This window comes from Erpetoichthys calabaricus, chromosome 2, assembly GCF_900747795.2.
Source record: "Erpetoichthys calabaricus chromosome 2, fErpCal1.3, whole genome shotgun sequence".
Taxonomy (NCBI): domain Eukaryota; kingdom Metazoa; phylum Chordata; class Cladistia; order Polypteriformes; family Polypteridae; genus Erpetoichthys; species Erpetoichthys calabaricus.
Genome location: NC_041395.2, coordinates 259,316,323 through 259,343,114, shown reverse-complemented (window position 1 = coordinate 259,343,114; position 26,792 = coordinate 259,316,323). Strand labels below are relative to the sequence as shown.

The following is a 26,792-nucleotide window of genomic DNA, read 5'->3' as shown; positions in this document are numbered from 1 at the left end:
TTCTCTGGACCTCATCAGAGTTTCTGTTTTGTTCTTGGTCACCACTCTTACAAAGGCCCTTTGCCCCTGATTGTTCATATTAACAGGGCAGTCAGCTCTAGGAAGAGGTGTGGTTGTTTCAAACTTCTTCTACAGTATTTAAGATTTACGGAGGTCACAGTAATCTTGGGAACCTTCAATGCTGCAGAAATTTTTGTAGCCTTCCACAGATTTGTGCCTTTCCACAATCCTGTCCCTAAGCTCTGTAGTTAATTACTTCGACCTTATGATTTGGTTTTTGCTTCAATACATAGTGTCAGTTTCTACAGACAGGGAACCAGACATCATGCATCACCTACACAATACCATTCCAAAGGTGACACATGGTGGTGGCAGTGTTATGCTGTGTTTTTGGGACGTAAGATAGTCAAGATCCTTATCCTTAATGAAAACCTGTTCCAAAATGATCTTGACCTCAGCCTGGTCTGAGGGCTCAACCTTCTAACAGGACAGGACAATGAACATAAGCACAAACAAAACACCACATAGGTTTAAGACAGCTCTGGGAATTGCCCTTGAGTGACTTAGCCAGAGCCCAGACTTGAGCCCAATCGAACATCTCTGTAAAGACATGAAAACAGTTGTCCACCAACAGTCTCCATCTAATATGTCAGAGCTTGAAAGGGTATGCAGAGAAAAATGGAAGAAAATCCTCGAATCCAGTTATACAAAGCTTGTCATATCAAACCTAAGAAGACCCCAGGTTGTAATTGCTGCCAAAGGTTCTTCAGCAAAGTACTGAGTAAAGTGAATAAAGTGAAAGTCAATTAGATTTTTTAGCTTTTTAATTACAATAAATTTGCAAAACTATGTAAAATCATATTTCTGCTTTGCAATTCAGGGGTATTAAATGTTAGTTAATGTGGGGAAAAATTAATTGAAATGATTTTAGCATATAGCTGCAACAAAGTGTGAAAAAAGTGAAGGTGTCAAAATACTTTCTGAATGCACTGTATAACACCATATTAAACTGCAATTACTGCATATACAAATGAATTGTACATAAGAAAAAGAGAAGCTAAATCTGTAAAATCCTTTCATTTTTCAGTCTTTCATTTTCTAGACCAAATAAATATTAACTGTAGAATAAAAAGGTACATATTGACCAATTAGTAGTTTTGCTATTTTAATACAAATAACAATTAACATACTCATTTTGATCATTTCAATTGCATTAGATCACAAGACATAGTCAGCAGGTTTGTTTGCTTTGTTGACCAAGTGTTTTCAGCTAATTCTCCTTCATGCTTAAGTAATTCATTATTACATTTGCGATTATCATTTAGACCTGTCACAGCTCAGTACAGTTTATAGTACAATTCTTGCATTTACCTAAAATTTGACAATAATTATTACTGAATGGTCTATCAAGGTAATTCCAATATACAGGAAACTTTTTGTTATTTCAGCTAAAGTCTTGTTCATTTTATAACTTGTCCACGTAGAGCATTAAGTGCATATTTTAGAAGGGCAGGCCCAGATTACATTACAGCAGTAAATCATTTTCATGGTTCTAAACAAGTCAGCATCCTGTCTGCACTTCACTTTATTACACTTCTCTTGATAGGGATTGAATGACTGTGGTAGAGGCAGCTAAACTCACTTTTACTAACAGACATACTTTCAGAATGTACATGTTTCTAAACTTTGAACATATCTAATTAACAGCAAAAAAATAATAAAATCACTTTCCACAACATTTTAAAACAGGAAATGTATCTTTAACAGTGCTTAGTGTAATCATGATAATAGTAAAATTTACACATCTTTTTTGACAAATGATTTTTGTTGTATGTATACCATGGATATGCACTACATTAAAAAAGAAAAAATGTATGACACCTTATGTAATTTGCATTTAGTGCGATCACTGGCTTGCATACTATGTCATGCACATTGGCAGTTGAATGACAGATGACTCTGTTTACTGTTCTGTCTTTTCCTCTTAAGGAATCATTCTATACACAAGAAGCAAACAGGAATGTCTAAACAGAGAACTTAAAATAAGATGTTACTATGGCTTCTGTAGCCATAACAAATGCATGATTGACATGTTCCAATATGCTAGAATTTCTATGGAAATATGGGACATTTTCTATATTTCTAGAACAGAAAAACAGATATTTTCTGTAAGCCTTACACTACAAAAATTTAAGGAAAGTGTGAAGCACTAGCTTGATGCAGATTCAAATGAATAGTTTAAGCATTCCAGATTTTCTTCATGTATTTTTGTATTTCATTTTTTATTTATTTTTACAAGTTATGCTTTAAACAAAGTTTTCCTTTGATTTCTATATGCATTAACTGAAGAAATTTAGAGGAAGAATTTGGCAGAGAAGATATATTTATACATATTCTGCTAGTAGTCTGAGCAGGTTGAATATTTTGTTAGATTGGTGCCGTTCCAGTGTTGATTAGGGTGCTTGGCTGATCGCGAATTCAGTCAGGTGCCTCACTCACACCTTGGAGTAGGCGGGGGTCAGCACCTGGACCCAGTTTCCAATATAAATGAAGCCTGCATTATAGATCAGGGGATGAAAAAATCATGATAAGAATAAATAAAAGAAGAGGAAGAAAGAAAAAATTATGGTTAAGGAGGGATAGAGAGGCAGGATGATGAAGTGCCCATGTCATGAGGAAAGGAGGCAGGTGCTCGGGAGTATGCCCTGGGAAAGTGAGCAGCAGGTTGTGCTTGAGTGTGGGGCTGAGCAACACAGACAAGAGTAAGAGCGATCCTGTTGATGTGGGAGGACTGGCAGAGGAAGACGCTAGTGGGGTTCAGCAGGAAGTCCTTTTGGTACCGACAGACTGACATTAGATCCCTGAACCCAGGATTTAGTAGAAGACTGCACCTGGCAGATGTCTTCTCATAATGCAAGGTCCTATTGGGATGAACTGATAAGACACCAGATTTTAGAGAGGCATTGGGGCTCCTAACTATTTTAAAGGATAAATCTGCCTGGGATTTTAACCTCATTTTTAGTGAATTATTTATTGAGCATTTTAATCTCCACTTGACATTTTGATTTTATATATTTTCTTTTTATCTTTCCATTTTAAGGAACGTTAAGAGGAAACATGACAGAAGTTTTCAGATTTTTGGAGGAACTATTACATTGGATTTCAGATGATAAAATTGTTCAACAGAAATACTAGGGCACAGCTAGAAGCCGATTAAGGGCAAATTTTGCACAAACATTTGGAAGTTTTTCTACCTTCAGAGAGAAAATTAATTATGAAGTAGGGTGTGTGGCATGAATAACCAAGGCAGAACGAGTCCAAAATAACTTGGGATGTAAACTTGGCAAACTCGTTTAATAATGAAAGTAAAACCCAAATACTTTTTAGGTGATCACCCCCAAGTTCACCCTATCATGACAATCAAAAAACAGGTGGGTCAGGCTTTTAGAGAGCTCCAGTCTTTTGGGTATTCAGGTCCAAAATGCGACACCACCTTCTGGATTTGTCTGTTATTATGCAAGGCTTCTCTGGCTCAGTTTCACTCACTGGGTGTCATCTTGGCACTGTGAGGGGATAAGAAGACAAAGGACAAAGAAGACATTAGTGACACTGCTCCCTCTCATTCCAGGGTGGTACTGCATACCTTAGGTGAGCCCAGAGGGTGATCCTCTGTCAGGTGGTAGAAAGGAATACTTTGAGAATCTTCAAAACTCAATTGAATGATGATTTGAAAAATGTACGTGAATAGGGATTGACAAGCTAGCTGAATGGTCTGTTCTGTTCTGTCAGAATGGCTCTTATGTTCTTACCAGACTGATATTCTGAATATATACTGCATATACAGTATATATAGTGCACATAATTTAAAACATAGGAAATATCAAATTGAATTTATTTCATACATTACATTCAAAGTTTAATGCTGCCAACATTATTTAACAGTTTCAAATGAACAAAAAATATGTATCTACTTTTCTCACTTTGAATAAAAATATCAAAATACAACAAATACATTTAATAAGGAAATAAGTATTACGGTTAATGTACATATTTACCTTATTTTCTGATTAAGCCTTATTTATTTTATTCCTTCAAATGTGGGTGCATATTTTATCTTTTAATTACTCTACTATTCAAGTTGTTTAAAAGGCCCAAACTTTGATCAAAAGGATAATGAGTCTAATTATACTCTGTTTAATTTATTTGTATTAATCACGCTTCCACTTAAGAGCCTAGCATGTTTTACAGTAACTACTAATATACAGTAGTATGGTTAAAAGACAAAGCTGCAAAAACAAACGTTTTAATACTTTCCTTCATTCTGCATTGAACTCTCACAGTAGACTGTTGATGATCTTAAAATAGGTCAGTGAGCTTTCATGTATCTATCACAATCAGTTTCTATTCATCACATTGCTGCCAGAAAGGCATCATCATCATCCCATTCTAACAATGAAGAGAGATAAGTTTAGAAAATTGATGTACTGTAGTATTAAAGCAGAGATGAATGTAAAAGACCATCTTCTGTTTTTGTCATGACATCATATTGTCCTCATTGGTTATGTATAAAGTGTCAAAAAAGTGGGCATAAAGCAACACCAATATGTACACCGTCCTCCTACTGAGCTTCCAACTGAGGCCTTGAATTGGGTAGTCTGACCTTTATTTTGTAAGTCATTGATTGCTATGTAAATTCAAAGAAATCTTCAAATAATTTTTATAGTTTTTTAGATTCAAATAAACCTTGAACATTTTATTAATGTACAGTGTATTTTTACTTTTACTTGCAACTGTTGCAATAATATCAATCACGAACAATTAAATAATTTTCTTTATTTGAAATATGAAATTTTAATGTCACTTCACTAGCATGACAAAAGTTATAGCATTCTGAATAAATTGATTTGAGCATATCTACTATTTCATTTTCAAAATTGGTGAGACAATACATTATTAGAAAAAAATAGCTTCTGTATAGGTAATGGAGATAAAATTTCCATTTCTTTCTTCTCTATGGTGCTGTTCACCTTAATAAGATGCCTCATGCCAACATCTTTTCATGCCTGGAAAGTGTGAAGTTCATTATGACTAATAATAGGTATTTTAAGTTGATGGGATATTATTAGTATTATTTTTTTATTATACTACTAACAAGGTGGAGTTCATTTCTACCTCCATGAAATGCTAATCAAACAAACTTTATTTTAGAAAATATCTTTCACAGATAAGTCCACCACAACAAATGTACAAACCAAATAGAAATATAATACACATCATGACGAGGTGGATGCAATGCTTGCCACAACATTATCACTCTGCAGTAAAGGCAATTTTTACATGTAACATGATGTTTATCATGATGGTTAGTGCTAATGCCTTATATAATTTAGGAATTTGTGTTAATTTTTGGTCAATTACAGTGTCTTTTCAGTTTTTATGTTTTCATCAGGTGCTCTGTTCTCTTACTTGTGTTAAGGTGCAGCTCAGATAATCAACAAGTTTAAGAATCAAGGTTAAACTGCCTTTGTCTGTGTTTCTATCAGCTTCTACTATGCTTGCCAAATATAACACCCCACATGGCTTCTGTTTTCTCAGTTGTTGATGAAAAAATGAACTATGTGGTCAGTGTCAGGTGGTTCGTTTTTGAGCCAACATCTGCTGACTGGTCAATCCATCTTTTGTGTTCTGTTTTGTGCTGCGACTTAGAAAACCACTTCAGATACTGTTTTATGCATGCATCATCCACCCATAGTAACTGGAAAACTGATCACATGCAGTACAACAAATAAGACTTGTTGTTTCTGGCGCATTAACCTGAATTCATGCACTAACCTCAACAAATGGGTGCAATGAAGTTAAAACTTCTTTAAAAACTTAATTAAAAACCTTAAATAACTAGGGGTAAGAGTAAGTGTTGTGTAGCATCATATACAGTATGTGTGAAATATAGGTGAACAGGTCCGCAATGTTAACAGTTTTATGCTGGTATCCACCTCAGTATCAGCTCCTGGAATATTTGATATGTATTGGATACACGTGAGACTAATCAGAGTTCTAATCAGCTGGATTCTATGACACTACATAATAGTTCATGATTGGTTTAGAATTGGTTTTGCCTGAAGAATTCTCAGAATTAATTTCTGAGAAAATCTAGAGGGTAGTGCTCAAATAAATATAGGCTGTTTGCTTTTTAAAACATTTTATATATTTTTAATTCTGAAGAAGATGCTATTTACAGCATAGAAAGGTTTGTATTATCACATAAAGCATGATGGGGTTTGGTAACTGCCTTATAATGGCTGAGTCTCATGTTGAATTCCAGCGTTCTTTGTGCATATATTTGGTTTTTCACTGGGAAATACGGCTTCCTTACACATTACACTCACATTGTTCCAGTGTGACTAGATGGATCTGAATGTAGCATGAAATCTGAAACTGAGATTGAACTACTTTGTATACAGAAAATACTAAATCTGAAAAATACTTTATACAGATGAGAAAGAATAACATCTTTGGGGTTTTATTTTCATTTCTAACTTGTTTGCATTACATCTTTAGTGGAATACTCTACCCAAACAGTGTCAAATTTAAACTTGGTAAGGCCCTAAGTTATATAATGCTTGGAGACCCTTTGTTAAAACGTTACACCAGAATGTTTTACAAAGGTGCATAGCCAAACAGGACTTTAGGTTGCCACAAAAACACTGAAACAGATGTACACATTTTAAGTATTTAATAGCAAGGTTTTAAAAGTGAAAATAACAACAACAACAACAACAACAACATTTATTTATATAGCACATTTTCATACAAAAAGTAGCTCAAAGTGCTTTACATAATGAAGAAAAAAAGAAAAAAAGACAAAAAAGAAATTAAAATAAGACAACCTTAGTTAACATAATAAGGAGTAAGGTCCGATGGCCAGGGTGGACAGAAAAAACAAAAAAAAACTCCAGAAAGCTGGAGAAAAAAATAAAATCTGTAGGGGTTCCAGGCCACGAGACCGCCCAGTCCCCTTTGGGCATTCTACCTAACATAAATGAAATAGTCCTCTTTGTAGTTAGGGTTCTCACGGAGTTACTTGATGCTGATGGTTATACAGACTTCTGGCTTTTAATCCATCCATCATTGTTGGAACATCATGGTGCTTTGGGTAGATGGTGGTGGCACAAGCCACCACCAATAGGACACCGGAAAAGGAAACAGAAGAGAGATTAGGGGTTAGTACAAATTTTGAATGAATAGTTATTATAATGAATTGGATATACAGAGTGTCAGGATTAAATTACAGTGAAGTTATGAGAAGGCCATGTTAAAGTAATGTGTTTTTAGTAGTTTTTTAAAGTGCTCCACTGTATTAGCCTGGCGAATTCCTACTGGCAGGCTATTCCAGATTTTAGGTGCATAACAGCAGAAGGCCGTTAGGTACAAGTTAGGTAACACTTCAGTTTCGATATTGCAAAAATGCATCTGTTACACTTTTTGTCTTAATAACACTTAGAAAAAACATCAGTAGATAGGTTATTCTTCTCTGTGCAGTGTGGTGTATTGACATGATAATAAAGTTACTTGTTAATAAAAAGGATACAGAGGTCTTACACTAAATATATAATATCAAGAGGAATGCATCTCAGACCACTCCAAAGTGAAGTTTTGTTTGATGCCTTTTAAGTGTTATGAAGACTGAAAAAAGTGTGTGTTAAGGTCTTGAAACATAATAGTAAATGCTGATTATGTGCCTTTTTGCAGTATCTAAACTAAAGTGTTACCCAAATTATTTAAAACTACAATGGACATAAAAAATCACATCAAATTTTTAAAAACAAAAAAATAATTCTAAAATTATAGATATAGCTTGTTTGGCTTATGCCTAAATATGGCAATGCACCCAAAAATATTTTTATAAGTTAAATTACTCCATGAAGTTTGTATTGATGACCATGAAAAAGAAATTACAGAGAATGTACAGTGCATCCGGAAAGTATTCACAACGCATCACTTTTTCCACATTTTGTTATGTTACAGCCTTATTCCAACATGGATTAAATTCATTTTTTTCCTCAGCATTCTACACACAACACCCCATAATGACAATGTAAAAAAAGTTTACTTGAGGTTTTTGCAAATTTATTAAAAATAAAAAAACTGAGAAATCACATGTACATAAGTATTCATAGCCTTTGCTCAATACTTTGTCGATGCACCTTTGGCAGAAATTACAGCCTCAAGTCTTTTTGAATATGATGCCACAAGCTTGGCACACCTATCCTTGGCCAGTTTCGCCCATTCCTCTTTGCAGCACCTCTCAAGCTCCATCAGGTTGGATGGGAAGCGTCAGTTTCACAGCCATTTTAAGATCTCTCCAGAGATGTTCAATCGGATTCAAGTCTGGGCTCTGGCTGGGCCACTCAAGGACATTCACAGAGTTGTCCTGAAGCCACTCCTTTGATATCTTGGCTGTGTGCTTAGGGTCGTTGTCCTGCTGAAAGATGAGCCGTTGCCCCAGTCTGAGGTCAAGAGCGCTCTGGAGCAGGTTTTCATTCAGGATGTCTCTGTACATTGCTGCAGTCATCTTTCCCTTTATCCTGACTAGTCTCCCAGTCCCTGCCGCTGCAAAACATCCCCACAGCATGATGCTGCCACCACCATGCTTCACTGTAGGGATGGTGCCAGGTTTCCCCCAAATGTGACGCCTGGCATTCACACCAAAGAGTTCAATCTTTGTCTCATCAGACCAGAGAATTTTCTTTCTCATGGTCTGAGAGTCCTTCAGGTGCCTTTTGGCAAACTCCGGGCGGGCTGCCATGTGCCTTTTACTAAGGAGTGGCTTCCATCTGGCCACTCTACCAGGCCTGATTGATGGATTGCTGCAGAGATGGTTGTCCTTCTGGAAAGTTCTCCTCTCTCCACAGAGGACCTCTGGAGCTCTGACAGAGTGACCATCGGGTTCTTGGTCACCTCCCTGACTAAGGCCCTTCTCCCCCGATCACTCATTTTAGATGGCCAGCCAGCTCTAAGAAGAGTCCTGGTGGTTTCGAACTTCTTCCACTTACGGATGATGGAGGCCACTGTGCTCATTGGGACCTTCAAAGCAGCAGAAATTTTTCTGTAACCTTTCCCAGATTTGTACCTCGAGACAATCCTGTCTCGGGGGTCTACAGACAATTCCTTTGACTTCATGCTTGGTTTGTGCTCTGACATGAACTGTCAACTGTGGGACCTTATATAGACAGGTGTGTGCCTTTCCAAATCATGTCCAATCAACTGAATTTACCACCGGTGGACTCCAATTAAGCTGCAGAAACATCTCAAGGATGATCAGGGGAAACAGGATGCACCTGAGCTCAATTTTGAGCTTCATGGCAAAGGCTGTGAATTCTTATGCACATGTGCTTTCTCAATTTTTTTATTTTTAATAAATTTGCAAAAATCTCAAGTAAACTTTTTTCACGTTGTCATTATGGGGTGTTGTGTGTAGAATTCTGAGGAACAAAATGAATTTAATCCATTTTGGAATAAGGCTGTAACATAATAAAATGTGGAAAAAGTGATGCGCTGTGAATACTTTCCGGATGCACTGTAGATAACAACATTTCTGATAGAGTGGAGGCCTATAGTGACCAATGCTGGACAACAGCAAATAGCATAGAAATCTCAATGAAAAAATCGTATACTATTGTTACATAATCCACGTGTCAAGCCACCTGTACACTCACAACGTCCCTAAAATGAATTTTTACTAAAATATTTGTAAATAAACCATCTCTGAAAAATGCTGTCATGAATGAAAATGGAACATCTCCAAATGGAAACGAGCATTTGAATTGTAGACCCTCCATCTGTTGTTTTATTTATATTCAGTAGCAGTGAGCCACAATTGGAATACAGTACCTCAGGATTATTTATCAGCAGTGTGTGAAATTGTGCAGGTGAATTGACCATCTGCTTGTTGAAACATCTCAGATATGCACAAGTATGAGGCATAGTCTGTTTCTGATAATATTTTCACTTGCTTTTCCAAAATTTTAAGCTTTACTAGGTGTCACTGAGTGCCAAATTTTTGTTAATTTTACGTAAAGTGCAATGTTAATAAGCTGCTACTGGCCTGGACTCCTGACTAATTAATGGGGCGAGTGGGTCTTCAGTTCAAATACTGGGATGCATCTGAGTATGTTCCATTTTCATTCCAAGATAGTTTTTCAAAAGTAGTTTATTTAGCAATATTTTTGTAAAAATACACATGTTTGGAATATAGTGAACACATGACTGGATGACTTGACTTGGATTATATGACACAAGTAACATGAGATTTTTTCATGGACTTTTTGATATTGTTTGCTGTTGCTCAGTGTTGGTCACCATAGACCCTTATTATATCAGAAACATTGTCTACTCTGTTCAGTGCTTTTTCACTTACCTTGGAAAAACCATACTGTCTTTAAGGCAATTGCTATATATTTTATTGCATGGAAGAGCTGGTGGGAGAAGGGAGGGTCCCCCATGAGGTTCACTCGAGGTTGAGAAAATGCGACTCCTCAAACACTTGACCCCCCAATGGCAACCACTGACTGTGCATGTATGGTAGAGCTAGCCCTGTCTGTTTTGCATAAAAACATTGGATTAAAAATGTTTCTCTGCCATCAATGCAAACTACACAGGGTATGTAACACATTTAAAAATATATCGTTTGGGTGGCGTATTTCTTTATTACCGTATATCTGTTATTAGATTTTTCAGTTGTATATTCAATAAATGCATTTCACTATACTGTTTAATGAAGGCAACATTTTGATAAGTAAATGCATCTGTCTATTCATTGTATTCACTGTATTATAACAATCTGGCTGCGGTGGGCTGGCGCCCTGCCTGGGGTTTGTTTCCTGCCTTGCGCCCTGTGTTGGTTGGGATTGGCTCCAGCAGACTCCCGTAACCCTGTAGTTAGGATATAGTGGGTTGGATAATGGATGGATGGATAACAATCTGGAAGAATAAAACCATTGATGATCACTTTTGTGTAAAACTAAAATGTATGTTTTCTTTTAAGTTTGAGGTTATAGAATATTTTCATAGTATATAGTGTATACACATCTTGGTTTGAATGCTTTCATTGCTGAAAGTAAATTCAGATTTTCAGAAACCTACCTAGTTAATCATTCTTGTATTCATGAAGAGCCATACTGCATTCCTATTAAACAAGGTTCATTTGATACAAGTGCACGGTCCTGCAGGCGCAAGGCTAGCACAGCTTGTCTAGTGCAGGAAGCTCAAGGTGAACATCTATGTCATTTAAATTCCTCCAGCTCCCCTTTTAAAGTATGTCCATGAAGTGCAGCCAAACTGTTATGGTAGGAGGGAAGGAAGACCCTGCTCGCAATAGAGCTTCTAAAAATACCAAGAGGATCAACTAGAAAGTATTTTTAGGGGGCTCTTACTTCTCAGAACTGCACATGGGAATTTTTTTTGGCATGGGGGTTGCACCAACTTTGAGGACTGTATATATTTTTCTTACTGCAGCTCTTGGTGTTGGCACTCTGTCTGGATCTGTGGTCTAGATGCAGAAAGATTGCTGAAAATATTGTTGCTATTCATTCTGCGTGCAAATATACAAAAAGCAGGTGCCGCAGGTGTCATTCAGGCACTATTACTGTGAACATCTTCCCAGGATTTTTATTACGTTAAATGGAGCAAAAAAAATGATAAACTAAAGGAACTTATTTTTTTTTGTTTCACAAGGACTGGAAACATTTATTCAAGATGTGAAAAAGAAATTATTATTGGTTTTCCATGTGAAGAACCAATATATTTTGACCTTTGCAATCCTGAAGACTTGGAAACTAATTAATTTCTAAAGTAATTTTTGGGACCAAGGGAAAAAAGATAATGCAAATTTAGTATTAAAACTCTGTTAAGATGGAAGTAAAGAGCATTCCAGAATCCTGCAGCCCTGTGTTTAAGTCTATCGCTTGCATTATCCAAGCTTCAAAGAAGTTTCCATTTTTTCATTTTAAAAAATACAGGTATGAAGCCGAAAATGCCTTCTTCTCCAACCTGAAACTTGCAGACTTTAACATTATTGACACACTAGGAGTTGGAGGATTTGGACGGGTGGAACTGGTAAGATTTGATATTCCAATATTAATCTTATATTTTTACATGCTGAAACTCAAAATCAACAATGTACATTGTGCAGTATTAATTGCTAAGTAATTTTCACCAGTTTTAAAAATGAATTTTTATATTGCACTTTCAACCAATGACATAATTGCTAGTGTAAAAATTCACATCTCACAAAAATGCTGGACAAATTAAACTTAACCTGTGTAACAATTTTAAATGCTTAAAATACACACTGTCAGTGGCACACATCTGCTTTGCTTCCCTTTTTATGGAATGAAATTATTCTAGAAGCGACTACTAAAATGTTAAAATATTTAAGTTAATTTACACTCAGTACATTTTATTAGTAGAACATAGTTTCACCTTGTAATTTATTATAAATGCCATTTAGCAGTTTTCCTCAATAAACAAAACTAGTATTAATTAAACTTAACAAGATATTATTCACAATAAAATCAGGAAGTAGTCCTTAGTACACTTAGCACAGTACAGTACAGCACAGCACAGTAAAAAACATGATGCTTGTAGTAAAAATAAATGCATGTGAAATTTAGAACATATTTACAATATAATGTCGGTATTTACTTTTCAGAATACTGACTTTGAATTCACTTCAGTTGTTTAATAACTGTTTCTAGCCTGTTTGTAATGAGCCACATTCAATTAGATCTATACTAACAAGCAGCCATCTGCCAATATCTTGCTGCTGTTTCAAGCTGCGAGGACTCAGTTAGAAGACACTGTAGCGCTCTTCAGTTTATATTAAGACAATTTTCCACTTAGTATGCAAGTGATGTAATCGGTTTCATTTTCAGCAAGGCAATGAGATGAATGCAGACCAGAATGTTCTTTGGTATCAGGTTTAAGTAGTAGAACATGAAAACATCCCGAAACCCTGCAGAACATGGAGAAGTCTATTTAGACAATCAGAAATGTACTGAGATTAATTTATTACTAAAAGGCAAACATTCTCAGTTAATGAAAAAATATTGGTCATTAATTACTAATCTTAAAGAAGCTGTCCATACAAAATGTTAGCTACATAGAAAATGCAGCTCATTATTGCATTTTTTCTACATACTGCATTAGCTAAATGACACTTCTTTCTCTTTAGCTAACATTACTCTTTTATCCCGTGAAGTGCCTTTGTACTATTTCATAGGCATATGTTTCAGAATTTAATTGAAAACATTTGCTTAACTTATCTGCTTCCAGAATATTGTGTTTCTGCCTCCAAATGCTTAAGAGCTTAACGGTCTAGTAATCTTGAATTTATAACATATTAATCAGTGATTAAGAGCTAAGATGGAATTTTGTATAGCAGACATAGACTAAGAAATGCTGCATTAGTTTAAGAGAGCCTTGCTAATTAAAAAAACAAGGAAAGTAAACAAATGAAATAATAAGTAAGCTTTATTGTGATCCAGTCCTAGTTCAACAATCTGTATTTGTGGTCTTTGGTTCTCCGATTTCTGGGATTTAATTTTGCTAATTTATTATATGAGATTTCTTGAACACACTGCACTTCAGTGTAGAGTAATAAGAGTGTGCTGACTCATTGCATGTATTAAAAGTGATCATTAACATAAACAAAATTAAGTGTGTAATGATGCCTACACCAGTTGCAGAAATTAAAGCTTTGGAATCACTACTTCATTGCAGAAAATGGAAGATTGTGCAATCATAAGATATCACTGTCAAACCGTTTTAATTCAATTTTGGATAGCATCCTGGGGCTGGAGCCTATCCCAGGGTGCAAGGCAGAAACAAACTCTGGATGAGATTCTAGTCCATCACTGTACCCACACTGAAGCTCACAATAATATGGGAACCCATACTGAATCACCATATAACTTTATCTGGCTTGTCTTTGAGATGTGGGAGAAAAAACAGTGTGCCTGAAGAAAACCTACACAGACACAGGAAGAACATGTAAACTTCACAAAACAGTCATCAGGCATTGGTTTCAAATCCAGGATTCTGAATCCCTAAGGCAGCAGTGCAAAGCGCTGTTCCACAGTACTGCAGTTCAAAAGTAGAGATATGAAGACATTTAAGGGTCAATTTTTCTGGAAAGATTGTGTGTGTGTGTCTGTAAATTATGAATTCTTTATGTAGAACCTTTCAAAGACCCCTCTATCTCACTGTGCTTCAGCATGCATTCATTTAAAGATACATCATGCAATGAAATGATTAGCTTGCTGAGAAATAAACCCAGGAATGAGTATTGAAATTAAGAAGTTTCTTATTTCATGAAGAAGAAAAAATAATATATTACTGAAGTTATGTGCACTGTATTCAATACTTCCAGCTGAATCGAAAAGTAAATGTTATATTTCTACCCCAACTCTAATTGCTTTTCTTCATGATTCATGCCATCACTAAAACATGACATGCTTAAATTGATTTCATGACAGCTGTAGCATAAAACATATGCATCAATACAGAGTGCTGTCATACGACATTGTACACTGTCAAAAGATAGCTGCAGCTAGTCATAGTTAGTGAAATCTCACTTTTAGAAAACATTACAACTCTGCATTAAATATGCTGGTGGTGATGGACAGTCAAAGGAGTCATCAAGGAACGTCTAAAATCTGCAAATGTGTTTGTGTTCAGTTTATGATTGTAATAATTAGAATAAATGAGTGCCTGGAAAGGACTGGAACCTATAGAATTCATATGCAGTTTAAAATGACATAACATTCTCAGACCCCCAATCCAATTCAGGGTCACAGGGGACCAGCAGTTTAAGTTTTACTTTAAAGGTTTGATAAGTTTGTATCAATTTTGGACTACATATTTGTTTACACAAAACAGAGTGCATAATGATCTCTCTTAAGATTTAAGCACTGAAAGTAAAAATTACTGAAGGCATGTCATCATCTACTGCAGAAGGATGTTGCTTGTACACAGGATGTTAATAAGGTGGCGCAATGCAGCCTTTTGGCTTGACAGAAAAGGAAAAGCCGTGTTATGTGACCTTAACTGGACTTTCCATTCAGCTCTGTCTGTCGTCTCTCCCTATTTTAAGCACTGCAGCACAGCACTGAAAGGAAAACATTTGTCCCTGCCCCTTTGGCATCAGGTTCAGTCTGGTGTAGGTTATTGCTAGACAGCATGGAAAAAATGACCTTTGACAGTTTATCCCATCATCACTCAGAAGCCACAAAAAGTGAAAAACATCTAAAAACATGCAAGAGCACCAAAAGCTGCCTACCGATATAAGCATGCTGCTCTTAGAATTTTACATTAAAAAGCTCATGAGGTACTGCACTATATCATGATTATCTATATCAGATGCAGAAAAGTTCAAATTCATTTAAGTAAAAATGAATAAATCCTAAAGTACCACAAGATGAAGTGAAGAGAATGTTTTATAAGGGTGCTTCATACATGGAAATGTCATTGCTCATTATGTATGATGAGTAAGTTGGATGTTTTCACAGTTTTTGCCAATGGGGACTATTTTAAAACAGCGTAAAAAAATGGAGGTGACAGAATCTAATTGCAATGACTGATTTTTTTTTAGGTGCAACTAAAAAGTGAAGAATCCAAAACATTTGCCATGAAGATCCTGAAAAAGCGGCATATAGTGGATACTCGGCAGCAAGAACATATTCGGTCAGAGAAGCAAATAATGCAAGAGGCACACTCTGACTTCATTGTCAGGTACAAAGTGTCATTTAATGAATGTTTTATGGATTGTTTCAGTTAGCTGTGCCTGAGATTAAGCAAATGCTCCTACAGTGTCGGTAGTGAGACCAGCTATGTTATATGGGTTGGAGACGGTGGCACTGACCAGAAAGCAGGAGACAGAGCTGGAGGTGGCAGAGTTAAAGAGGCTGAGATTTGCACTGAGTGTGACGAGGATGGACAGGATTAGAAATGAGTACATTAGAGGGTTAGTTCAAGTTGGACGGTTGGGAGACAAAGTCAGAGAGGCGAGATTATGTTGGCTTGGACATGTGCAGAGGAGAGATGCTGGGTATATTGGGAGAAGGATGCTAAGGATAGAGCAGCCAGGCAAGAAGAAAAGAGGAAGGCCTAAGAGAAGGTTTATGGAAGTGGTGAGAGAGGACATGAAGGTGATGGGTGTAACAGAACAAGATGTAGACGACAGGAAGATATGGAAGAAGATGATCTGCTGTGGCGACCCCTAACGGGAGCAGCCGAGAGAAGAAGAAGTGCTAACACTGCTGATAGTGTAATAGATTCTTACTTTTAAGTTTTATTACAATAACTTAAATCAAATTTTAAACAAACCTTTAGCTGTTCAGATAACTCTGTTTATGAAGAGTGCATTTGTTAATTAATTGAAAAAGATATTAATGGTTAGCATTGACAATTTTATAATATTTAAGATATAAGTTTGGCATGGTGGTGTTGTGCAAAAACAGTTTAAAGCTTGGTCCTGCCACTGCTTGTGCGGAGTTTGCTTGTTCGCTCTGTGTCACTGTGGGTTTTCAGATTTTTCTTCCACATGATAAAAACATGACACTTAGGTTAATGAGTCATGAGTCTTATGCCTTGCCACGGATTGGTGCCATGTGCAGGATTGGTCTGTGCTATATGCTTGATGTTGCTTGGATTGGCTACAGCTAAGAGTCATCCTGAATGGTTTTATTTTTTTATTTGGAACTGAATTTATTGATCTAATTCATTGACTGACATTACAAGGCATGAAAGGTACTAGAGTTGCTTGGTCCATTAACTAATCCTTACCATGTTTTCTATTAATCATGAACTCACTGACTGAATATCAAATGGGATATTTTCTTAAAAACAATAATTAAATAGATCTGTTCATCTCTTCAGGCTATACAGAACTTTCAAGGACAGCAAGTACTTGTACATGCTAATGGAGGCATGCCTGGGTGGAGAGTTGTGGACCATTCTCAGGGACAGGTCAGGATTGTATCTCTATTTATTTTTGGGTTTTTTTTTCCTTATTATAAATTTTTTATATAATGCATTACTAGCTTTACATAATTTAAACATGCTACAATTGTTCACTTTACTTTTGTCTGTTAATAGAGGTTCATTTGAAGATTCCACCACTCGGTTTTACACAGCCTGTGTTGTGGAGGCTTTTGCTTATCTACATTCCAAAGGAATCATATACAGGGACCTCAAGCCAGAAAACCTCATTCTAGATCACAGAGGTTATGCTAAGCTGGTAAGTGCCAATAGGAGACTTTGAGCAGAATTTCACCTGGATTTGGTTTTACAAGTACCAGTTTATGTGGATAACATTGTAGTGTGCACCCTTGTGATCCAGCTCAAAATGATCCTTATCCATTCAGTCAGCAGCATTTGACCAATGTCAGAGAGCAGTGTAATGCTGTAGACTTTACTGAATCTCAGAAGGCAGTGTAGACTCTGCTGACTCATGCCTTAAATGTCCTTGTTTTCTCTGTGAAAGTAGATATGCCTCCACTGTGATAGTGTGTCTCATAAGCTGCAACAGTGACACTCGATGTAAATCAGTTAATGCAGTTCAACTCAACTTTTTATAAACCTATTATTCGTTCAAACTCTGTCCTCCCAAAAATCTTTCACAGCATATTATCCGTTCATTATGTAGTCTATTATATACACTAGATGTTAAAAAAAGTCCTTTTAGCAATGTTGAATGACATCAGATGTACTTATCATGAATGCAGATGTACTATAGTTATGCTATAAACAAAATTTTGATTAAAGACTGTCTTCCTAATGAATATAAATCCTGTATCAGTAAATAGACTACATTTCTTTTTCCTGTAACAACTTTGTCAATTGAAGAAACATTTATGCAAAATGTCACAGATTTTAGTTGCTTCTTTAACAACACTTCTTTCTTTTTTTACTCTTTTTCTAGGTAGATTTTGGTTTTGCTAAAAAGATAGGATTTGGTAAGAAAACATGGACATTCTGTGGTACGCCTGAGTATGTAGCCCCAGAAATTATCCTAAATAAAGGCCATGATATTTCTGCCGATTATTGGTCCCTTGGGATTCTAATGTATGAACTTCTTACAGGCAGGTGAGTGATTTTGCTTCTGTTAAATAAACAAGGTGAATTACTTAATTTGTGTGTTATTATTTGCCATTTTTTGACAGTACATGTGCTATTTTGGTTTATTTGGATTATGCCATTTTAGCATCATATAATGTATACAGTATACAAAGGTTTTACATTTGGTAAATATGTAATTTTTTTAACAGTTTATTGAAATGCCACCTTTATTAAATCTTGTATTTCTCTTCTACTAACTTGTTTACACACAGTATATATTATGACCCACAATTTTAAATCTATATTTAAAACATCTTAATTCTCAGTGGAGTAGTGGTCATTGTTAGCAATAGTGATTCAGTTTGATTATAAATCCCATTGTTTTCAAATGATCAATAAATAATTTATATAATTTGATAATGTACACAATATTGCAAGTCTAATTACCCTGTAGTCATCTGTCAATTATTTTTATTTAAAAAGTATTTATTAACAGAGTATATTCGTATGTCCAGTCCAGGTTAGATAGTGTAGAGGAGTGCTTTAGAGTTTGCAATGAGTAAGAAGTCCAAAGGTGGAGTATAACAAACAAATAGACACAGTGGAAGAAAATACCTGTGATACTGTATGCAACAAAAACAACAATGTTGAAACAAGCAGTCACATAATCAAGCTCTTTATTTCAACTTTAATTTATATATATATATATATATATATATATATATATATATATATATATATATATATATATATATATATATATATATATATATATATATATATATTAATAACAATTTGCTATATCTAATATTTTGAGTAATAAGCTAGAAAAGTTAAAACAATATGTGATTTTTTTTTTAGCCCACCATTCTCAGGGCCTGACCCCATGAAAACCTACAACATTATACTTCGAGGTATTGACATGATTGAATTTCCAAAGAAGATTACCAAAAATGCTGCTAATTTAATCAAAAAACTATGCAGGTATGCATGTAATCTATTGTGTCTATAAAGATCATACAAATTTGTAATAAGAGGCATAACTATAAAATTATCTTTTCAGGGACAATCCATCTGAAAGGTTAGGAAACTTGAAAAATGGTGTCAAAGATATTCAAAAGCACAAGTAAGTTGAACTTCTACTGAAAGAAGCACAAAGCACTCCAGCAATTTGTATTAAATTATTTGCATACACCATTGTTGTTTGAGGGAACAATGGTGACTGGTTTGTATTCTGGCTAGTTCAGTTGTCTTTGCTTCTCCAGGACTAAAATGGTATTTATAAATTCCAGGGGTCACAAACAACAGTCCAAATTGAATACAAAGGTTATAATGATAATAATGTATTGTTGGCACAATGAAGTTTTTTGGTGAATTGGAATAATTTGTTCCTTAAAAAGAATTCCTTTTTGTGGATACAGTTTACCATATTAAAGCTTATAAGTGAATGTAGAGAGAGCATCCATTCATTCAGCTCATTTCAATACTAGATATATAAAAGCATTAAAGTTGGCGCAGCAACTGAAAAAATCAAATTTTCAAAGTAGAATTATTTTATCTATAAAATTATTATAGTCTGTCTACAGTTATTATTCACTATAATTTATTTTGAGAATTTTCCTTATTTTTGCAAATTCTGGCTGTTCCTCTTAGGTGGTTTGAAGGCTTTAATTGGGAAGGCTTACGGAAAGGAACGTTAACACCTCCTATCATACCTAATGTAAGTGTTCACGTTGACATTTAAAACTCGGTGTAATTCTCCTTTAATGCATCGTATATTTTGTATATCAGACCTCACATATGTTTTTACCTTGCAGTCACTCATATCTACAGATCTCTTTCTTGCCTGTTTAAGATAAATTCACACTGCAACTTAATTCTGTTTTTTAACTCATGTGACAGATCTTTTTAGATATGTATGAGTAGCATATTTCATGTGGAGTCAGAACTTTTCAGATCAGATTTAGACCACTTTTGTATGTAGTATTAAACAGTCATATATGGCTTGAATCTTCCCTTGTTTTGGAATTGTCTGGAAGTTTACACTTCACAACTACTTTTACATGAAATTTTATACAATTTTAGTCATACTGTATCTCTGCATTGAGAATCAAGATTGATTACAATACCAATACCAGCCTTGCGAATGAAAAGAAAGCAAGGTGGAGAACTTATCAAACATTTGGGGATATTCAGTGTTTTCTGATGGAAACATGTAAAGATCTTTCCAAGAGAGTGTCATGAGCAGACATTGACATAAGTAATCAAACCATCCCTTTGATATTCTGAATTTGTCAAACCACTGTTTTGCCTCCACATCTTGATCACAACAGTCCTGGAGCCTCTCTTTTATTTTCTATGCATTCTCCCTTGCTATGACAAGCTAATAAACTTGTAGATGTCCAGTGATATGAAGTCATGTAGAAGTCAGCATGCTGTTAGTTTTCATGGTGGTCTATTAGGTCACATCTGTCTGAAAATTTAGTTTTTATTAATTTTGCTCATGTGGGACACATTCAGGATAGATACCTGTACACACTTGCATCAGATTTGGTTTGTTTACAAAATTAATGTAAATAGTCTAATGATAAAATAAGATATGAATGAAACATCTCAAACGAGTCCCTTTTAGCTGCAGTATGAACAGCTTCTTAGTTTTTCATGTGTTAATTTGTTCTTTCATAAATCTTATAACCTACATAGTATAGTTCTGGTCATAGCCTATGTAACTGAAAAATATAAATCTGTGGCCTTCAATTGATGTTTCTCTATTAAAGGTTCAATTACTACCAATCTGCATGAAACAGGCAAATCATAATCAAACTTACTGGACATAATTTATTCTGCCAGAATTATGAAATACTGTATTCAATTGTAGAATGGCATCAAATATTAAAGCTCATATAGAAATGGCATATCATCTAATCAATCACATTCACCTAGTAACATCTTGTTTTTAGGTTGTATCTCCAACTGACACAAGCAACTTTGACAGTTTTCCTGAAGACAATGATGACCCACCTCCAGATGACAATTCAGGATGGGATACAGATTTTTAGTCCACAAATTTCTATACTGCTTCTGCATTGCCTAGGATGGCTTCTCTGGAATACAGCAGCCAGCAAAAAACTGAATCCAAGAGAGAGAAATCTATTACAGGAAGATTAGTGCTTTGGGTCACCAAGATGCCTTCTCTGATGCTGCGAAACATTACAGTGGCATTAGGACTTATGCTTATATAAAAGTAGCGTTCCCTCAGTGTTTTGCATTGAATTTGTAATCACTAATATGGTGGTGATGGAGCAGTGTCTTTTTATTTTTTTTAAATACCTTTAGCCGTAAATGAGGCTTTCTTTTAAATTAATCTCCTAATCTGTACAACACACTTTACAATCTTAAAATGAACATTAAATCCAATATCTGAAGCCCGTACTGTCTGCTATATTCAGACTTTAGTCTTTAGCTTAGTTAAATGAAAGCAAAATGAACTTAACATTCTTGATGCTGCAGTGTTCTTAATGCCTCAGTAACTGGTCTGCTCCAATACCACTAGGAGACATTGAATGTTATTGGATCACAAATGACAGAGTAGCTTGAAGACAGTTTATTACAGGGTAGTCCATCTGTTTCAGTGCAATTAACAGGTTTGTTTTTCTATTCTACTTCATATTTTTTTTCCTTTTTAGATTTTTTGCATCCCTCATAAGAATAAGTGGCATAGAAAAAGGAAAGAAATGGTTGAAAAATTGTATTTTTGTTCATTAAGGTATGAATAATTGAAACTAAGCTGTATGAGCAGCTGCAGAATTGTTCCTACTAAAATCAGTATTAAAGTTTAAGACCAGTGGATGGACGGTGAACTGAAATCATACGGAGTACAGTGAAATTCTATTTAAGTGCATAAAACAGTTTTGCAGAAAAAAATACACCATGGGGTCAACCAAAGTAGATCTAGTTGTTCTTTCACATATTCACTCATAATATAGCAATTTTAATCAAAGTAATGCATAATCTGAACAGGTGCAAATTACAGTGTTACCAGAAAAATGTTCAAAATAAAGTAAAATTTTAGTCACAGACCTCCTTGTATTGAATGTATTGCACAGTACTCAAAATCAAAATAATTTTTGTATATGATAAAATACATTTTTATTGCTTTCATATACAACTGTTTAAAGATTATTCATATTAGGCACATAAATCAGGACAGAAAAACTAAAGAGTAAAATATACTATTGTCCTAACTAGATACAAGTAACTAATTCAGTGCACAGTCCAGTCCACTGTGTGGCCACGTGACATGTGACAACTACTTTGTCACCGATGTGTCACCCGCCCCAGGACTGAGGTATATCTGCCGTGCCTCAGCATACATACAGTGTGTGTAAACTCTGTGTATGTATGTATACTGTATGTATATTCACATGCATTCATAAAATTGACTTAAAAAGCACAAAATATTTGTTTTTAAATATAACAAATGTATCTATATTAACTATTTATCTCTATAAAACCCCTGGGTTTACATGACAGGTTGCATAAACTCAGATATAATGTTAAGACATTAATCTCACAATGGATTATTTTTGTACCATTTATTAACATATCAGGTAATCTTTTAGAATAGCGACTGTCTTATTAGGCATATATTGTGCACTTATTTGTGAGTAATTATTATGTATTGGCACCAAAATGTGGCTTCTTAGGTACATGTAATGTTGTTTTCATGGTTTAATATGGTTTAGGCAGTTTCTTTTATTGCTAAAAATAATTCAGTAAAATGTTATATTTTATAAGTAATAGTTAATTTAATAGATACGTTTATATGTAATAATGGCAGTTTTTTATGTAATGTGCACTGAGCTATATTTAAATAATGAAATGTGCTACATTAATAAATGTATTATTGTTATAATTGTGTCAAATGTTATGAAAGCACACGTGAACAACAATACAATTGCCATAATATATTTGCCTAGTAAGAGTTTGGTGCTAATGCCATTAAGAAGGGAATGACCACAAATAAGTACACAAATAGATTCCTAATAACGCTGATACCTTTTCTGTAGTATTAATATTTTGACTATTATTTTTAGTTTTATGATTTTTTTTTTTTTGATCCTGAGTCACTTTTTATTTTAAAGACCTCTCAAGATCATGAATAAATGTGTAATAAATACCAAACTGTTTATTAGATGAATAGAAGAACACAATTAACTTGATTTATATACTTTAAAAATGATAACTACATAAAGCATTGGCTTAAAAGTATAAGAAATGCTCTTAACATTTATTCTCGTCGCTAGACAAGTTCACTTTACAGATGATGTAGCAGGTTCTTTTAAATGAGGTGATGCTGAAGGGACATCGGAGGTGCTGTGAAGTGCAGTTTAGTGAATATGAGACGTGCGCCACCAGATGGCAGCATGCGACAAAAAATGAAGGCTAAACCACCGACTGAAGAATCTTAACTATGTGGCTGCAAACGTACGCTGATATTTCAGAAAATGAGTTGTGTACATTTGCTCAGACACCTGTGTTTTATTTCACGGCTTTACGTGTCATAGTTTGTCTGATTTTCACCATTATACCTCCATTTCCACTGAGACTAATTGCATTTGCTTGCAATAACAATAATGCAGACTCATTTTTCCATGTTTTCCATTGAATTAGCAGGTCTTATTCAGGAGTCATCTTGAACATGCACATGTGTGTGTGTGTGCGTGCGTGCGTGTGTGTGTGTGTGTGTGTTTCACACTCACAACATTTAAGCAGAATCCAGTGGTGTATGTGCAATGAATATTTAATATATTCCTTGAAACTCTAGGTGCAGAAGCTCTGTAACTAACACAGTGCTATGTTAGCAAATGGAATAATCTTATTTAACATTAGGACCACAGGTACATATTTATGTAAATAAATATTTTAGTGTCAATATTTTGTGATACATGAATAACATTTTTTTTTTAGTTTCCTATCATTATTTCTTCATTTAAATAATTGTGATCTATGTGTTGTCCTAGGTTTCAACATGTCTACCACAGACTCTATTTGCTGTTTCATTCTAGATTAGAAATTGTCATATGGCTGTTCGGCATTGTTGCAAGTGCCTTAAATAGATGGCATCCAAAAAAACAAAAAAAAAAAAAACTTTCAGAGTTGGTGTAATGCTGCATGACAAAGTCAGACACCTCAAAATGTTGTCCTTTCTTAGCTTGCTGCTTTTTTTACGGTACCTTCAGCTCTTTATAAGCCTTTCTTACAATAAAATGTAGCTTTTAAAATATACTTGTATAAAGTGATTCCCTTAATTCTGTGGCTAAGGTGTTAACTGTGTGAATTAAATTTTGCCTCATTTCTGTGAAATGCATAGGGCTTGTTCAGGTTGGCTCCAAGACGTAGCGTCCTCTTGCCTGTTTTGGTATTTGTGAAAGCAGATGCCAAAATGCAACAAGTGAAAGAAAAAGAAAAACCAATGATTTGCAGATTGTGATCTTTTTTCACTATTAAGTCAATTTAGTGTGCTGATCTGTTTATATTTTATGTATGTAACCTTATGTTGCAAATAAGCAAAAAATTATGAACAAGTAATAGCTCAGACTTTTAACAAAAGAGGGCAAGGAAAATACTACTTGTCTTGTATGAACAATGATGAAGTAGTCAACCTGAATAAGGAGCCTTTTAAAAACAGCAAAAGGAGGGATCTGCGGGGTTCGGCAATGAAAGTGACCTATGCAACTTATATGTCCTCATTGAAGACACACTGAATATCCAAATTCCACATTTTGTGGCTTCATCATCACAGGCCATCTTCCGCTGGCTGACATGTTCATAGTCAACTGAAATCATTTGTGTGGTCATTCAGATACGGAGCAACTTGAATTTTTAAAGTTACAGTTTTTCCGGTACTGAATTAACAGTAAATGTATCTGACACAAGATTGAACACTTTCATGGCCTAATAGAATCTTATTAAACAGTGACAGGGGATGTTTGGAAAATGTTGAAAGAATTACTGCATTTCAAACAAAGAAAGTACTGCAATAACAAAATAGGTTCCTTAATGTCACTTGTACAGAGTACAGTGAAACTCAGACTTGATTGAAGGAGTACCCTCTATAATGAAATGACTATTATTAAGTTCAATACAAAAAAAATGAACTAGTGGGAAACCACTCACCTTACGGATATGAGCAGAAGCATCTGACTGTCCCAGCATGTTTATCACGTAATGTCATAAGTTGTGACTCTGCAGGAAAAAAAAAACATTTGAGTGAGTATTGAGCTTCAACAAGCAGACACAATTTGTTATCTTACACTTTTATGTGAAAAGAAAGAATTGTAAGAATTACAAATTTACTTTACTCTGTGACCCTAATATGGATTAGGATTGTTCAAAAATAAATGGACAGGTGGCTAAAGTTACAGGAATCTGGCCATTAGATGGCAGTGTGTGATGGCAGCATTATTTCACAAAATTACAATATTCCTTTCTGTCACATCTTGTATAAGCAACAATTATAATCTTGTCAAATATTATAACTTATTAAAACACTTGTTCTGTTTGCACTGTTAATGTAGTAATGTTAGTGAGACTCTGAAAAAGTCTGTTTTGTTATATACATTTTGTATTAAAAATACTATTTTCCCCAGTGTACAACAATTAGTTTTTGTTTTTTGTTTAGTTTTGTTTTATACTTTAACCACCTTGATTTCATATCTAATTATGATCAAGTACTTATTTTTGTCAAAAAGCAATGTCTGTCATAAAGTAATCAGTTGCACTCAATGCGTGTCAAGGAGATTTATTTTGCATACAAAGCTGATCCCCTCACCGCTTTGAATGGTGTGAGCAGGGCTGAGATTGGATGTGTGGATGGAAGAATGGACTTCTCTGTGGTGTGCCTTCAACACTGAAAACATCTGCACAAGAAGATCTTAAAAAAAAAAAACACCTCTGTTTATGTTTATGCGACTTTCTGTCGCGGGTGGCAGTGTATGTGACAAATGTCTTCAAGCAAAGGTTTTTTTTAAAATAATATTTCTGAACAAATGGGTAGTACTAGGGTGTTGTACCGTGTTAGCCATTATGATTACATCTTGCCTGAAGAAGGGGCCTGAGTTGCCTCGAAAGCTTGCATATTGTAATCTTTCTAGTTAGCCAATAAAAGGTGTCATTTTGCTTGAACAAATGGGTTAATTCCTAAAGGTTTGTGTCCGCCATTTCAGCTTCATGACCTGCTTGGGTCGTACAGCAACTCGAAATTAGCTTGAGGCCAATTTGCCACTCAACATCCCCAGTGATGGATGGGTGAGCCATCCATACTTGGCAGCCTACTTAATTTAGGATTGGAGCAGACATCGCTAATTTTTCCTTTGCCTGGACACTTTAATTTCTAGTTGCAACTGATTGATGGATCAGCTAATAACAAACATTGCAATGAGTGTGTTTAATGATAAAAATTACAGGTGAACATGCAAGAAAGTGCAACAATACAATCACATTTTATATTTATGAGGTGCTGTGTAAAACCTTCTAAAGGCCACGAGATTAATATGAGCATTTTAAGCTGAAGAAATATTATAACAAACAATAACAAACCCCTTTAAATACACATAAGAATTACAAAAAAAAAAAGAAGAAAATGTATGACTTTATGAACAGTCACAATGGTA

The 26,792-nt window shown here is 35.0% G+C and overlaps 1 protein-coding gene across 3 annotated transcripts in view; it reads left to right on the top strand.

The window, feature by feature from the left end:
• prkg1b (protein kinase cGMP-dependent 1b) overlaps nt 1-25,905 on the top strand; it is a 692,808-nt gene extending 666,903 nt beyond the window's left edge. For all 3 annotated transcript variants that reach the window (XM_028795416.2, XM_028795414.2, XM_028795415.2), the window contains 9 exons: nt 12,018-12,114; nt 15,650-15,789; nt 16,936-17,025; nt 17,155-17,296; nt 17,981-18,144; nt 18,979-19,101; nt 19,181-19,243; nt 19,771-19,837; nt 21,078-25,905. In XM_028795416.2, the coding sequence (XP_028651249.1) occupies nt 12,018-12,114; nt 15,650-15,789; nt 16,936-17,025; nt 17,155-17,296; nt 17,981-18,144; nt 18,979-19,101; nt 19,181-19,243; nt 19,771-19,837; nt 21,078-21,176 (985 nt within the window). In that variant the 3' untranslated portion in view covers nt 21,177-25,905. The remainder of the gene's footprint in view (nt 1-12,017; nt 12,115-15,649; nt 15,790-16,935; nt 17,026-17,154; nt 17,297-17,980; nt 18,145-18,978; nt 19,102-19,180; nt 19,244-19,770; nt 19,838-21,077) is intronic.
• The last annotated feature ends 887 nt before the right edge of the window (nt 25,906-26,792 follow it).